The 15,329-nt window shown below is 43.8% G+C and overlaps 1 protein-coding gene across 1 annotated transcript in view; it reads right to left on the bottom strand.

The window, feature by feature from the left end:
- The window catches only part of LOC104960224 (nesprin-1-like), a gene marked incomplete at both ends in the record, with an annotated part of 14,686 nt that extends 214 nt beyond the window's left edge, over positions 1-14,472 (bottom strand). The window contains 21 exons of the mRNA XM_010788202.1: positions 1-22; positions 281-425; positions 511-845; positions 928-2,965; positions 3,072-3,313; positions 3,397-3,552; positions 4,488-4,631; positions 5,969-7,279; positions 7,456-7,620; positions 8,566-8,824; positions 8,917-9,024; positions 9,391-9,596; positions 9,777-9,980; positions 10,069-10,170; positions 10,280-10,447; positions 11,425-11,583; positions 11,913-12,063; positions 12,337-12,486; positions 12,980-13,836; positions 13,926-14,076; positions 14,306-14,472. Coding sequence (XP_010786504.1) covers positions 1-22; positions 281-425; positions 511-845; positions 928-2,965; positions 3,072-3,313; positions 3,397-3,552; positions 4,488-4,631; positions 5,969-7,279; positions 7,456-7,620; positions 8,566-8,824; positions 8,917-9,024; positions 9,391-9,596; positions 9,777-9,980; positions 10,069-10,170; positions 10,280-10,447; positions 11,425-11,583; positions 11,913-12,063; positions 12,337-12,486; positions 12,980-13,836; positions 13,926-14,076; positions 14,306-14,472 — 7,240 coding nt within the window. The remainder of the gene's footprint in view (positions 23-280; positions 426-510; positions 846-927; positions 2,966-3,071; positions 3,314-3,396; positions 3,553-4,487; positions 4,632-5,968; positions 7,280-7,455; positions 7,621-8,565; positions 8,825-8,916; positions 9,025-9,390; positions 9,597-9,776; positions 9,981-10,068; positions 10,171-10,279; positions 10,448-11,424; positions 11,584-11,912; positions 12,064-12,336; positions 12,487-12,979; positions 13,837-13,925; positions 14,077-14,305) is intronic.
- Positions 14,473-15,329: the final 857 nt, after the last annotated feature.

Here is a 15,329-nt window from a genome sequence, read left to right as displayed (position 1 = left end):
TGCGGAGGCCTTCCATCAAGAGCTTTGCGTAGGGATGAAATGAAGTGAAGATGTAAGTTTGAATCAGGCAGTCCTCCTGTTACATGTCAAAAAAAAGCTGGGTGGCAAGGGGTGCTGGAGCTAATGGAAAATAGTCCGCTTTTTTTGTATTGCTGGTATTTGGTCATAAAAAGTGCTGTATTTTGAAATGTTATATTTGTAAATCTATGTAGAGCAAGCAAGGTTTGAGACGATCCAATATGTAGACAAATCCATAATTATACAACTGCATCGAACCTACCTTTGCTTCTCTTTGTTGGGCCACACACTTGTCATACGACGTGACTTGTTCTGCAGCACATTCTGAAAGCTTGGCTTCGAATCCTGAGAGGCGCTGACGTATGTCTTCATGGCACTTTCTGTGGCTCAGCTGTCTAATTTCACACCTGTGAGAAAGAAAAATGTCTTTAAGTTGTTTTACGTAGAAAAACTGAGACATAATGACACACTTCAACGAATCAAGAGCATTACCTCTGCAAGGACTCCAGCCTGAGCTGAGCTTGGGCCTCCAGTATGGCTCGTCCCACCAACAGCTGACTGAGGATGCAGATGTGGAGCTGCTCCGTCTTGGGGCGGGACAGGCAGGGCTGTTGGGGCACCAGCTCCACAAGGTGGCAGATGTGAGCCTGAAATCCGTCCTCAAGAGCCTCCAGAGCCTGGTGAGTCTGCCTTTGCTCCTCAGTGCAGTCGAGGAAGCCTCCAGGAGCTGATAGGAAAGTGGCCTCTGCGTTATGAAGGAAGCCTATTGCTCCCTGAGCCGCCCACTGGTAATCTTTCAAGGATTCTCTCGCCTGGCATAAACTCTCCTGTTGGATACATGTTACACGATCAAGCACAGTTTCGAGAAACAAAACACAAAAGTATGATTTTCAATGGATGTAAGCTTACCATTCTTAAGTGGCACTCTTGCATGGCTGCCTCCCTAAGAGAGTAAAGTTCCTCGTAGCTCTTCAGGTTCACTTTTTCTTTCCGCCCCAGACCTCCCAACACCCTCATCCCAGACTCCATATTCCTCCAGATAATCCAGTTCCTTCTGAGTGCAATATCTATGGCTTTCTCATCTGGGGTTACCGGTTCGGCTCGCTGCAACTCGTCTCGTGTTGTCAGGAAGAGCTCTATTAAGGCAGGAAGCTCGGAGGAGAACCGCAGACCTAGCAGAAGCTTGGCCTCGAGGTTTTTGATATCATCTGCGACCGAATGCTCCCAGGAGACTAACGTTTCCACAGTGCTGCGGATCCTCTGCTTCTCTGAGTCACACTCAGACGGGTACAACTCCTGAGCTATGGCCTCCAGCTGGTCTGCTGCTTCCTGACACTGCGTCTTCACCAGGGGGAGTTCAACCAAGAGTGTTTGGCAGAGTCTGACCCTCTCACCCACACTGATCGTCTTATCTTTGGCTCGCTGGATTTGCTCTTCGGCGATGTCCCTGGATTCCTCCATTTGTCTCCTGAGGTGCAGATATTTGTCTTGCTCAATGGCGTTAATACTGAGAGCTTTGCACTGGTCTTGCAGTTCGCCAATGGTGCACAGCAGCGAACATCTCCTGGCCTCCTGACAGTGCTGCAGCTCTTGTACTTGACACTGATGCTCTATTAGCATGTGCTTCAAATGTGCGCATGTTGTGAGGGTTTCCTGCGTTAAAGGGAATCTTTGCCGCTCCAAATCTCTGGATATTTGCTTTAAACTGGTCTGGATAGTTGATAGCTCTTCATCCGAAGTGGTTCGCTCATGAATCAGCTCTTCTAGTTCCCAGCAGGCTGCCTTTTCATGAGCTAGCAGTCCCTCTAACTCTGTGCGGAGTCCTGACATCCTGTTGACGAGGTAGCGGCTCTCTCCTGGACTCAACCCGACAGCTATGTCCCTGCAACTGTCGGCCATTGCTTCTACGTCTTTAAGTTGGCTCTCTATCTCCCCTGTGGCTAATGTATGACTTTTCAGCTTGCTCTCCAGCTTCCTGATGTCAGCTTTTGAAACATTCTCAACCTGGGTGCAGGGGTCTCTTTCGGCATGTGTTTGTGCTAGCCAGGCTTCCATGCTAGCAAGCTGGCTCAACAGTTTCTCCCTCTCCTGCAGACTCTTCTTCATGGTGTCGAGAACATGATCCAAGCTGTCAGCGATGGCTTCATAGAGGTCTTCTATCGTCTTTAACTCTTGGTCACTTTCGTGCTTTTCCTTATCAGAGAGTGTCTCTTTGATCTGCTCAACTTCCACCTGCATCTTGGACCTTCGAAACCAAATATCAGTCTGAAATTTCTTCATCTCGACAATCTGAACACGGGCCTCCTCGGGGAAAAGGGCTAACTTCTTCCCGATGGAGATGTGGTTTTCTGCCTGCTTGGCCCCAATGATCAAGTCTTGTAGTTGCTTGCTGATTTTAGCGGAGGAAACGTCGCCACTGCTGGTTGTGGAAGTGCCAAGCTTGCTTTTGCTGACACTTAGCAAAGACCCTAGTTCCTGAAGACTAAGTTTGATTTCATCCTTCTCTTTCTGACCCAGAGAGAAATGGACGAGAGCGTCTGCCTGGGACTGTAAGTGCACATAAAGCTGGTTGTACAGTTTAAGGTCTGTTGTCAGACAAACAACTTCTAAAGCGCTCTTGTTGTCATGGCTTTGAAAGCTGGATTCCCCAAGAGCTTCCAGCTTGGCTTTAAGCTGTTCGGCCTCTTGTAATAAAAGCAAGGACTGAGAGGTGGAGCTTGAGGCATGTTGAAGAGCTCTTTGGATGCTTCCTTCTAAAAGCTTCCATTCCTCCTGGACATCTCCGAGCTGGGCTGAAAGAGCACCCGAACTCTCAGCGTCGCTCAAATGGACGGAAAATTGGCTACTCAACCGGAGGAGCTCTTCCATTATGTCTCTTTTCTTCACCATGGTTTGAAGCAGGGCGTTGAGTCTGTCCGCTTGAAGGGCACTGCTACCCAGAGAGCCTCTGAAGGGAAAAAACACAACAAAAGAAAATGTATTGTAAGTGGTACACAAACAAACAGGATTGTATGTAGAGTTAATGCTCACTTTGAAATCAAACAATTACTCACAAGGCCATCTTGTCCTTCTCCGCTGCTACAACCTCCAGGAAAGCTCTGGTGATCCTCATCTGTTTGTGGTACTGTTGGACCTGGTCCAGCTGAGCTGCTTTGACCTGCACTGTGGCCGAGGCGTCGAGCAGGGCAGCGCTCCACTGCCCCTCCACTCTTTTCAGGGCTTCAGGGTCACACATACCCGCACTGCGCATGCTTTTCATAGTAGCAACTTGCTCCTGCACACGGCACCTGTAGTCCTATAGCGGAGAGAACAGACATCAGATCACGTGATACTTTATCTAGACATAAACGAGGAAAAGGGCTTAACGGACGTGCATACCTCGGCCTCCTGCAGCTGCTCGGTCATCACGTGGACATCGAGTCGTGCTGGTTGATAGCGGCATGCCAGGACCTTTTGAACAGTTCGTACCAATCGGATCTCTGGTTCACCAGGAGAGGACTTCAGGTACCAATTCAAATCAATGTGTGGGTCTCGCTATGATCACAAACAAATTGAAAATATTTGGCAAGTTATTCACGAAGAAAAACAATGTATGCTAGTTCATCTACAGAATATTTTCATGATTGATTGATCTTGATCTTATGGTGTAGAAAATGTTATAATCCATGTATGTATACATCTAACAGTCCAATCCTCATATTTGAAAACTGTAACTACTGTAGGACATGTTTTGTATTATAGCTTTGAAAGTGATTCAAATCATAATAAAAAGGCATATATTTTCTGTTTCAAGCTTAGATTGTTTGATTTACTTTAACCTCTCTCTTTTTAAAGTTATACTTGTCAATATGATAAATAATCTATCTAAAATTAAACACTATCACACTTGGCATCAAAAAACGAGTCAACTTGTGTTAGTGTAAGGGAGAGACTGTGTATACCGTACTGACTGTGTTTTTTGTGAGTAATTATTCCCACTAATGACCCTGCAGGAAGTTATTGTAGCTCGTTGGTCCATCCTGTGGACCTTCGTGTCAGCAGCATCAAGGGAATATATACACAATCATCCATCATAACACTGCCGCTCTTATCGGTCCCCTGTTTCACAGATAACACTTCTTGGCCTGTCTGGACACTTTTGATCTACTGTATGCAGCTATGTTGAAAATCAGAAACTCAAATGCTTAAAAACTAAATGATGATTTTCATTGTTATGCTTATTACAGGTAATGTGTGCAACTACAGGAAACACACCAGTGCCACTAACCTAACAAAATAACCTGTTTTTCACACAAACTTCTAAAACCAAATCAATTCAGATAGATTTTGATATACACATAAGATCTGACTTCAACAAATGAGTTTATTGACAAACAGTTGAGCAACATAACAAGCCTCCAGTAGCTCTAACTCTGAGACATGTGCAACAAGCTGTGACAAAAAGGAAAATAAAAAAGGTTAATACTCACATTTATTATGTTACTTTTTTCCACCAAGCTCTGGATCTCTGACAAAACATCCCGCATGGTGGACTTGGGTTTGAAGGACTCTGGTGATTCACCTGTCGCCCCCCCAGCTGTCCTCTCGGGCTCCATGCTGTCCTCCATCTGCAGCTACAGACACAGAAGACAGGGTCACATGTTAGCCTCCTGCTTCCCTGTGTTTGTCCACAGATAATAACAGAGCTTCCTGCCGTTTCCCTGCCCAGTGGTAAATATTACAATGTAGCTCGGCGAGTCAGTACAGTTAACAGAAGAATGTGCCTGGGTGGGAGCAGTCTGCCCCGAGGGAGAAGGCTTTTAATCTATAAAGTGCTTCCTCCCCTGTTTCTCTAAAGATACAAGTGATCTTTTATAACTCTGATAGAGAGGACGGGCTACAAAACATGACACAAGCAGCAAGGTATCTACAAAGGGGGAGGAGTCCTGGGAAATACTTTAGGCATGACCACAGTGTGTCTGAGAGGAGGGTTCAGGTAGAGCGGGAAGAGCATTTGAAAACAGCAGGTTTCTGATTTGCTCAGGGGAAAAAGAGCAAAAGGTATATATGTCAAACTGTTTCCTTCTCAAAAGCAGTTTCAATATTTAGGTGAATATGACCAATGTACTAACTGTCAGTTGACGTTCATGGAGGTACAAATTATGAAAATATGTTAACGTACTTTAATATTTCTGGTTACATTTTTGAAACAATGTTAATATCAAGTCATTTGTATTTATTTAAAATTGGAAAATTAGCAGAATAAATTAAGAATAACTGAACTCACATTATTGGTATTATTTAATTTGTATTTTATTGTAACTGTCCTCTGAATCCTGATCACTTTAATTGGGAAGCGTGAGACTGCTGTTTAAACACAAGTCACCCCATTGCAATAAATCTAATCAGCAGTCAAATTAGGGAAACTACATTTATGGTTTCTTAATAAACAAATGTTTGGGGGAATATTTTAGGACCCTCAACATCGACCCTGGAGAAAAAAATGTCTGTTCTTTCAAAGGGAAGGATCCCTACCATTACTCACAATAATGACAGGATGTCCCACTGAGAAATTCCTAAATTCCTTTGAGCACTTTGGCTTGAGGTAACCAAACTGTCTCTACAGATATCGAGTGACCACTATCAATCAGCAGGGAGGGAGAATACTGAGTGATAGGTCAATCGAAAATAATACAAATTGAATATCGTTAATCACAACCATACACCTGTGATTCATCATGACTCATCACACAAACTAATGTTTACTTGTATGTGGGAGGGGCTAAAACAACACTGAATAAACACTTTAAGATCTCAGGTTACTTTGGATGATTTCTAAATGATTGGCATGTAGCTACTGTAGTGCATTGATGAAGCTGCTGTCATGGAAAGCCGCTGTAATCACCCTCCTGTGATAATGTGTGCTACACAGGTTTTGTGGCACATAAAAAACGTTTAATATGACATCTACCTGTCCCTGTGTCCCCTCTGTGTCCTCCAGCGATGCAGGTCCCTTCCATTCACTTCCTTCAAACAGCAGCTCAGCTTTGTATCGTCTTTTTGTCACCTTTAAAACGTTGGCCTGGGGTTGTTCAGGTTTGGCCTCTCCTCCTGCGTTCCCTCCCTCTTCTCTCTCACACTGTCCTGTACCTGCGCTCTGAGCAGTGTCAGCAGCCGTCAGCTGTTTAATGTCTGCAGCAGGTGTTTGTTTGTCAGGTAAGGCTTCTCCCTCCACCGCGGACGAGACTGAGTTCATTGTTTGCTTCTCAACGTGACGAAATGTTGTCATTTCTTCTTGCTTCACATCCGGACATGTTGTTTCTGCTGCATGTGCACCACCTGTGAGCTCACGTTCAGTTACAACACCGCATGATTTGGAGGGATTCAACACCTCATTCTGCATGAATGGATTGGTTTGTGACTTTTCTTTGCATGATACTTTGGCACTTGGAGAATCCTCCATTTCCTTTAACACCATTGGGGTCCGGGTGTCCTCCACTTGAGGCTCATTTAATGCATGGCTCTTTAAATAATGGATGTTCAAGTCTGTCTCATCTAATGTTGAAGAGACTCTGGATTTATTCTCAAGAGTACTTGGCATGTGTACGTTGTCCTGTGGCTGGAAGTCAGGCATCTCCATGTCCAGCACTATTGTAAACACTTTAGCTGGACTCACACTGATATCCTCACAGCGTTCCCTCTTTTCTTGAGCACCAGTAACTGTTGTCAATGTCTCAGATTGTGCTGTGCCAACACTGTCATTTTCCTGCATGTGGTGTGGCTCCATGTCCAACACTATGGTAAACACTTTCTTCTGTGTTACACCTAACTGCGTCTCTTGTTCTTGAGCACCTGTAACCGATTGTGCTGCTCGATGTTCAGACACATTTCCAGGGGTAGAAAGGGGGAAGTGGTTTAGTTCTGTCGCTTGGGATCCAACTAGAGTTGTGACACAGTGTGCTGATTTGATTTCTTCCGGAGTGTCTTCGCCAATAGCTGGAAATTGTGAGTCCTGGATTAAGATAGTGTCCGTCTGCAATGGTTGAATGTTCTCTTGCCGAGTTATTAAAGTCTTGTTGTGAGCAGGAAGTGAGTTTTCTGTTAGCAGTGCCAGTTGTTCTCTGATGCTGCTGTCTAGCGCCCTCTGGTGGTTTTGCAGGTTGCTGATTTCCTGAGAGAGGCTGGCCTGGGCCTCAGCTGTAGAAATGGCTGTAATGGTGTCCTTGAGTGTTGCAATTTGTGAAAGGTCTTTTTCTACGTCGGTTACTTCATGAAGCAAAGCCTACAAAATGACAGATAAACACAGATAAATAGAAATACAATACAGATGGCTTCATGTTGGGAAACTCTCAATCATCTTCACATTGTTCATTGTTTCAATACCTAAAGAATGTGAAATAAAAAATGTAACAAAGTTTGTTTATGATTCACAAAGTCACTTGACTTAATGGAGCTCACCTCCAGAGCCGGTGAATCAGTGATCAGAGCAGCGGAGCTTTCTTTCTGAGCTTGACAGGCGGACATCTTTCCCTGCAGGGATGTCAGTTTATGATTGACAGCCTGCAGGGACTGGCCAAGCTGTTCCTCATTACACACAACTTCCTCGAGGCGGGGACACAAACCCTGTGGACATTTATGACACACCAAGCGTCACTCAGAGGGCGTGTATACTGTGTAAGATTTCAGAGACTAAACCGGCGTATCTACAACAAATCAGATGCGCTCAAGTCTCCGTTCATTGACCCGACCTGACGTATTCCAAATGTGTTCATTTCAAAGTTAATTTTAACACTAAAAAGTTAATATTGGTTGAATATTATTTTCATACAACTGGATTTTTAAGGTTTGCATTCTAATGCCACTCTGATCAATTATTTATTTCAAATATTATATTATATGATAACTGTCACTGCAGGGACCGGAGAGTGTGTTGATGAATATCTATTTTGATTTATGCAAACTAATCCATCATTACAAAACCTGTTCACCAACAACACATGGGCACTCCTTATTAAAGAAGTGTAAACAAATGTGAAAGTAAATAAACCACAGAACAGTGCCACACCCTCTGTATCACATTACACACTGCTATAACAACTGCCACTTCAAAACTACATGAAAACAAAGATAATGGCTAGTTAAAGGTGGGGTAGGACATTTTGGAGAAATCAGCTCGAGTGCGCTAGAATTTGAAAATACTCAACCGGAACAAATCTGCCACTTCCTCACAGAGCCCCTCCTCCAACACACACGAACGCGCACATGACCAATGAGGGCACGAGATAAGTTTGTGGCACAGATGGAAGGCCTATCCCCTGTGTGCCAGGTAGGCCATCCAGTTATTTTAACCGGGCCGGCTCAGATGATTGGTCGTGCTTTTTACAGTACGGCTTCCACAGATGACATTTTTTATGGATGTTAAGAGCATTCCATGGAATATAACAAAAAGTGTACCTCGAGCCGGTTTCTCAAACTTACCTACCCCACCTTTAAGATAACATGTCCAAGAAATGGGGCAGCTCAGTCTGTCATAATGTAATAATATTTTCTTATTAGATGACACTTTACCAGACTCTGGGTGGAGAGGTTTTCACCAAGCGGAGAATCAACAGTTCCTCTCAGATCTCCATCAGAGGGTTGAGTGGACTTCAGAGGAGTCTGAAACTCCTCCATGTCCCTGCTCAGAGAGCTCTGCTCCTCCGTGGAGCCCTGTATGAAGTTGTGGTATTGTTGGAGAAGTTTCCTGCTCTGCTCCACCACAGCACACTGCTGAAGGTTGCTGCTCTGCAAGGAGGACACAAGCTGGTTGAGCTCCTCTGTCCTCACCCTGCAGGGGAAACAGTGCAGAGTTGATGCTCAGTTATTATTAGAGGGGGAAATCTTGTCACTTGTCATGTGGAATCAGAAAACAAAGCTTACCTTTGTTGAAGCGCTTCCTCCTGCAGGACACTTAGATCCTCGTCTTTCGCTGCTTTTTCCTCAGCGCCCTCCAACCACTGTCGTATATGCTCAGTCTCCCTTTGCAGCCTAGAACACACACACAGTGTAAATACAGGTTACATGACACAGACTCATATGTGCTGTAACCATGATACACTGTCAATAAAATCAACAGTGAGAAGTGGTACTGCCACAGAGTAGTACAATACAAGTTTAACTTGTTCCATTGACCCAATTTGTAACAGAGTTTCTAAAATAAGTGGTTATAGTAAGAATTGGCAGTATAACCTGTATTGACGAAGTCTCATTTATCAAAATATCCTCGTTAGCTACTATGTCTGGTTTTGATTTCTTTGTGTCTTTATACACATTCATGATGAACACATTTTAAAATACAGTTATGTAACCAAGTAGCGTTAGACAAAGCTTTTGTACACATCACATGAAGGTTACCTGTCCAGATCCTGGATATTCCTCACAGTCTGCTCTTCCACCTCAGAGAAGAGCTGCTGGGTGTTTCTGACTTTCTCCTGCAGCTGAACCCCGTCTGCAGACAGACTCTGCAGAATGACCGGACTCGCTATGGAGGCCATAACATTCAGATCCTCCTGCACTCTCTCCGCCTGCTCGTCCTGCGCCTGGAGCTCGAACAGCAGATCCTGTAGAGAAACATAAGATATTGATGGTGATAAGCATTTTAAAAGCTAGCTTTGTACTCCACTATGTGTAGATTCATAACATCAGAGCTTTCTTAAATAGTACATAGCAACTTTTTTTTTTTAAATGACATATGCATCAAGTGCGTAGTACACTTTGCAACACATACAAACTGTTTTAACCTTAAGTTTGGCAAGGACTGTTTCAACATCTGCACCAGTGAGAGTGAGGAGGGAGTCCTGAATCTTCTGGAGGGAGCTGAAGCACTCTGCCATCCTGACAGTGATTTGTCCCTTGGCAGCCACCATCTGCCTGTAAACGTCCTCCGCTTCAGAAACAAGCTCCTGCAGCTGCTCTTTCTTCTTCCTCATCTGGGTCTCCACCACCTACCGTAGACAAAGGAAACCAATCAAGAGACGTGTTCTAACTTGATCCGATCAACTGTGTCTGTAAGCATTATATCAAGAGCTGTACCTGAAGCTCCAGAGGGGGCTCTGTGCTTTGAAGCAGTGCCTGAATCTCTGTGGCTCTTTGATGGAAATGCTCCATATTCTCCTCTTGGGTCACAATCTCATTCTGGAGACAGTCAGAGGGAGAAGATCAATGTTTAAAGCAAACAAGGAATCTTTGCTAAAAATTGGGTCCAAACCTGTGTATTACAGAACGAATAAGGGATGCTGTCTACCTGCAAGGCACTGATGTCTTCTTCTGTCTGAAAGGAAGGACACTCAGCAAATGCTGCTAGTTTATTGGCCGTCCACCTCTCCACCTCCTCCCCCAGCTGCAGGACCCCATCCCACAGAGTCAGGCCCCGAGGCAGGCTTTCCAGGTGGGAATCTGTTCTCTCTGATATCTGCAAGAACAGTATTTGAAATGAATGCTACTGTAGCACTGATCTTACACACACAACCCAACTCAACAGAAGACCTTAGAAATTCAATAATTGCAATGTATGATCGCAAATAATCTACTAGAGCAGTGGTTCCCAACCTGGGGGGCGCCAAAGATCGCAGGGGGGGGCACCAGGCCTCAGATGATTTGAGGCCAAATATCATATTTAGACTTTTTTTTTTTTACATATAATTGTCTCTACATTACAATAAAATATAAAAAATAATTGATTAATTAATTTGAATACAAATTCAAGTTAGTAGCTATTAAAGGCATAAAAAGACAGAAATGTATAATTGTTTCTTTAATAGAAATGTTTCTTCTGCCCGTAAGGTGACCCGGGCTTTTCTGGATAAGTGCATTTTTAAAACATAGTCATTGTCCATGCCGGTTTCAGTTGGATTATTTGTCACAGTCGTAATTATTTACAACTTTTGAATCCACATAAACACATCCGCAAAATCTGGTTTACTTTGAGCATGTGTTTCAAACAGTTTAATCCCTTTGTGAATTGTTTCCACTTGCGCCGTCCTTTAATTTCTTCATGCAGCGGGAATCCAAATGAATTAATCCTGAGTCCAATAACCATCAAAGTCACTCCAATAGTGACTTTTAAACTTTAATTACCGCTGTTTCCCTCCCCCTTCCAACAGGAGTCATTTGGGGGGGCTCTTGGGAAAAAAGGTTGGGAACCCCTGTACTAGAGGACGCTTTACTACATATGAGAGCAGCAGCAGATAAAACAGTGGGGTAAAAACTATTTGTTTAGCAAATCTTGCTTTAATAACAGTTCATAAAATAATGAATAATCTGCAAGAGAATTGAAAAATAATTCTGAAATCTTCCGAAATTGAATTACTTCTGTGATAGATATTTTTGAAAACAATCATTTAAAATCAGCCTAAGCTTTTCAAAAAACGAAAAGTGACTGAAACTCACATCCAGCCAGCGGTCCATGAGAGCATCCGCTTCGTCCTCAAATGGGATCATGGTGCATTCTGGGATCTGACGCAGATGAGTGTGAAGCTGCCTGCAGACACTGCGGACCTCCTCTATACCGTCACCCAGGCCGTTCAGCTCTGATTTAGTGTCCTGGACCTGAGACACCACACACACATATACAACACACTTAACTGAACTGTTGAGGACAAGGTTTGAGTAGGAGCCCTGAGTATAGGGCAGAATGACTTGGGGTCAGGGTAGGGGATGAGGTTGGGGTATGAACCCTGGGTGGGGTCGGGGGTCTTAGGATACGGAGAAGGGATGGGGAGGTTAGAGGGGGAGGAGTTCAATGAGTTATGTACAGTGGTTACCGTTTCCTGGGTCAGTCCGGGTTAGGGTTAGAAAGAACCAGAGCCACGAAAAATCTATCTTGATTTCACTTTATTTGCAAGTTAGGTTTCAATGCAAATGGACCAGAGGAATACCTTAGTGTGTAGCCTCTGCAGGTTTTCTCTCCCCATGTAGGACGCTTGCTCACTGATGGTGCTCTCCGCGCTCTGCAGTTTCCCGCTCAGATCCCCACGGATGCTCTGAAACCTCTTCAGCAGCTCTGTGAGCGTGTTACACTGCTCCAGCCTGCATGTGATAACACAACACACACATTCAACCAACTCAGCTAAGATATAACGTTTGATAATTTTCTTGAAACTCAAAGACACTTTACAGACTAAAAAAAAAATCACAAAAACATCATTAAAACAACACACTTAAAATATATAAAACACAACATGAATTACAGATTAAAAGCAGAGTTTTGATTTGTGATTTGAACGTGGTGAGATTGGGGCCAGCGATGGAGAAGGCTCTGATATGTAAATGAATCAGAGAGGACTGAACTTCCCCCCTTACCGTTCAGTTACAGCTTTTGTGGCCTCCTCCCAGAGCTCCTCGGCCTCTCTGGTCTGACTCACATCAGACTGTGAGGATTCCTCTCGGATGTGCTGCAGCTCAGCGAGGTGGCCAGCAAGTCGACTTTCCAGCTCTGTCAATGCACGAGTCCTGCAGGAAGTTACAACATTATTATTGTACAGAGGCAGACATGGTTAAGAGTCATCGTTTCAGTACACCAGTAAGGCATTGCTTGCACAGGTTCATTTTGTCAGCTATGTTTGTATTTAGTTTTAATCCTGTGTCAAATGTCCTGGCTGGTTTTGGTCAAACTAAGACGACATTATCCTGTTTAATTAGTTATTAGCTTTTAAGTAACATTAAGCTGTGTTTGGCTCTTTTCTGCTGTAGCGATGTACATGTCCCCTCTGTGGGACTAATACAGGTATTCTGATTATTATAGTCTTATCTGAGTCAAAGAAAACCATTACCATTGTCTTGACATTACTATAGTCATTTCAAGACAGAATAATGTTAACTTCATACATTTGAATATTTAGATGTTGACGTTGTGGTGCAGCTTTACAAACATGGCATCTTAGGTTCAAATATGTTCCTAACTTTGAGCAGCTTGAAGCAGTTTGTGGTCAGAGATCAGTTGTACCTGTGCTGCAGCGCGGGCAGGCTGGGCTCCTGAAGCCTCAGCTGCTCAGCGGCTCCTCTCATCTCCCTCAGGGAACCCAACAAAGCAAACCTCCTCTGGACCATACTCTTCTTCTCTCCTTCTTTCTTAACTTGGCTGTTCCTTCTTCTTCTCTGGTTTTTTAACGCATTCCCTTCAGACTTCCGTGTTGGAGCCTCCTCCTTCTTAAGTGTGTTTTTATCATCATCTTCTTCCAGCTTTCTCCTTTTGGCTTCCTCGTCCATCTTACACGCGGTGAGATGCTCCTGCGCTCCCCCCTGCTGTGCTGAATCCTCCCCAGGTGTTGTCTGAAGTATCTCTTTAGGATTCAGCTGCTGGGTTTGCTTCATTCTAACTGAAAAGAATCCATCTTTGCCGTCCCTCTTCAGCTCTTTCTCGACTTCCAGAACGTGCTTGGACAATGATGTCACCACATCCTGACACGTCACATTGGCACCGTCCACAGTCAGAGTCATCCCCGCTGCTTTTAAAGTGCTGTCAACGCCATCAGACTGAGTCCTGGCAGCCTGTAACCTCTGCTGCATCGCTGCCTGCCAAGAGAGTCTCTCCAGCTGCCTGTCTGACTCATGTTCCTGTCTTCTGGAGTCCTGGGTGGCCTGCAGGGCTGGGATCTCTGCCTCCACTTCTCTTACTGTGGCCAGGAAGCATTTCAGAGCCCGAGCGGCAGCCTGAACCTCCTCCAGCCGCTGTCTGAGCTGCTGAAGGTGATGAAGGCTGTTGTGGAGAGCCTGGCAGAGCGATGAAGGGGATGTTCTTTCCTCTTCTGCAACTCGTTCTGAAAGCTTTCTCATTTCAGACCGCAGTCCGTCATCCATCTCCTGGGTAACACGAGAGGGATAAATAGTACTTTCTGCATATGTCATTATCTGAATTAAAGTGTTAGGTGTCTTAAAAAGCCTGGATGTACCTTTAAATCAGATTCCAGTCTGGCATCAGTCAGGGAGAAGGAGGAAATGTCCACAGAGTCTCTGGCGATCCGCTCCAGGCTTTCAGTGATCAGCACCATGTGACCATCTGCAGATTCCATCAGGTCAGCTGTATTCTCCAAAGATTTCATCCTAAATGGAAAAAAAGCAACTTTTACTTGTTAGAATAACATGTGTAGACTATGTAGTTCAGGACAACGATCACATTTCAACCCTAACCCCTCATTAATAACAAAACAAAACTGCATGGACAAAGTTGAAGACATGTTACTCAAACAGAGGAAGGACAGGTAAATAACAAATGTGTTCTCATGCCGTGAGAGATGAATCAATACTTTATTATTGATCAGGTGCACTGTACCTGCTCTGGAGGTACATCTGTTGTCCTCTCCACTGCTGAGTCAGCTGCTCCCTGTTTCTTTCCACCTCACCTTCATCTTCCTTGGTCATCAAATGGGAGAACTGGGAATACTGGGAATACTGGAGCTCAAACTCAAACCATGATGCCTCTGTCTCCTGTTTCAAAGTCTGTGAAGGAGGGGAAACGTTTTTCACAAAGCATTTAGAACAGGGGTGTCAAACTCAAGGCCCGGGGGCCAAATCCGGCCCGCGACTTCATTTTATGTGGCCCCACAAGAGCGTGCAATGAATATATATATGTTTATTATACGGTTACAGGCTGATTTACAGAGGCACGTTGCCCCTACATGGAGCACAATGCATCTCAAATTTGACTTTTTTCTCAGAATTTGACTTTTTTTCTTCAAAATGTCACTTCTTTTTTTTGATTGTGACTTTTTTTCCAGAATTTGGCTTTTCTTTTTAAATCATTTTTGTGACATTCTCACTGAAGAGACTTGCGATTATTTGCCCTAGACTTCTGCTTTCAGTCGTAGTTAATCATGAAGTTATTATCACCCTATCCGATAATCCAATGCAGAGGCAATAATGTAATATAATACATTATTTTATATATATGATATATTTATATATGTATTTTTATATAGTTTTAAAGTTACAACCGGCCCTTTGAGTGCAACCATAATGCTGATGTGGCCCACGATGAAATTGAGTTTGACACCCCTGATTTAGAACAATAATTTCACCTTGTGAAGTTTGACTATGCAAGAAAATGACTGCTTAGCCATTCTTTAAGTTATACGTTTTACAAAATACTCAGAAGTAAAAAGGAGCACAAGTGATACACAGCTTGAAGCAGGATTTGAAAAGGTGAACATTTAATAACATGAAATCATTTCTGAACTTAACAAAGTGATGTTTTAACCCTCCTGTTATCCTTGGGGTCAATCTGACCCCATTCAATGTTTAACGCATCTAAAAAAATGGTTCACATTATTTTTTTTGCTTAGTTCTCACTAAATTAG

The sequence above is a fragment of the Notothenia coriiceps genome, unplaced genomic scaffold (assembly GCF_000735185.1).
Source record: "Notothenia coriiceps isolate Sejong01 unplaced genomic scaffold, NC01 NC01_scaffold00031741, whole genome shotgun sequence".
Taxonomy (NCBI): Eukaryota; Metazoa; Chordata; class Actinopteri; order Perciformes; family Nototheniidae; genus Notothenia; species Notothenia coriiceps.
The sequence above is the reverse complement of the archived record's forward strand: the minus strand, read 5'-3'. Positions and strand labels throughout refer to the sequence as shown.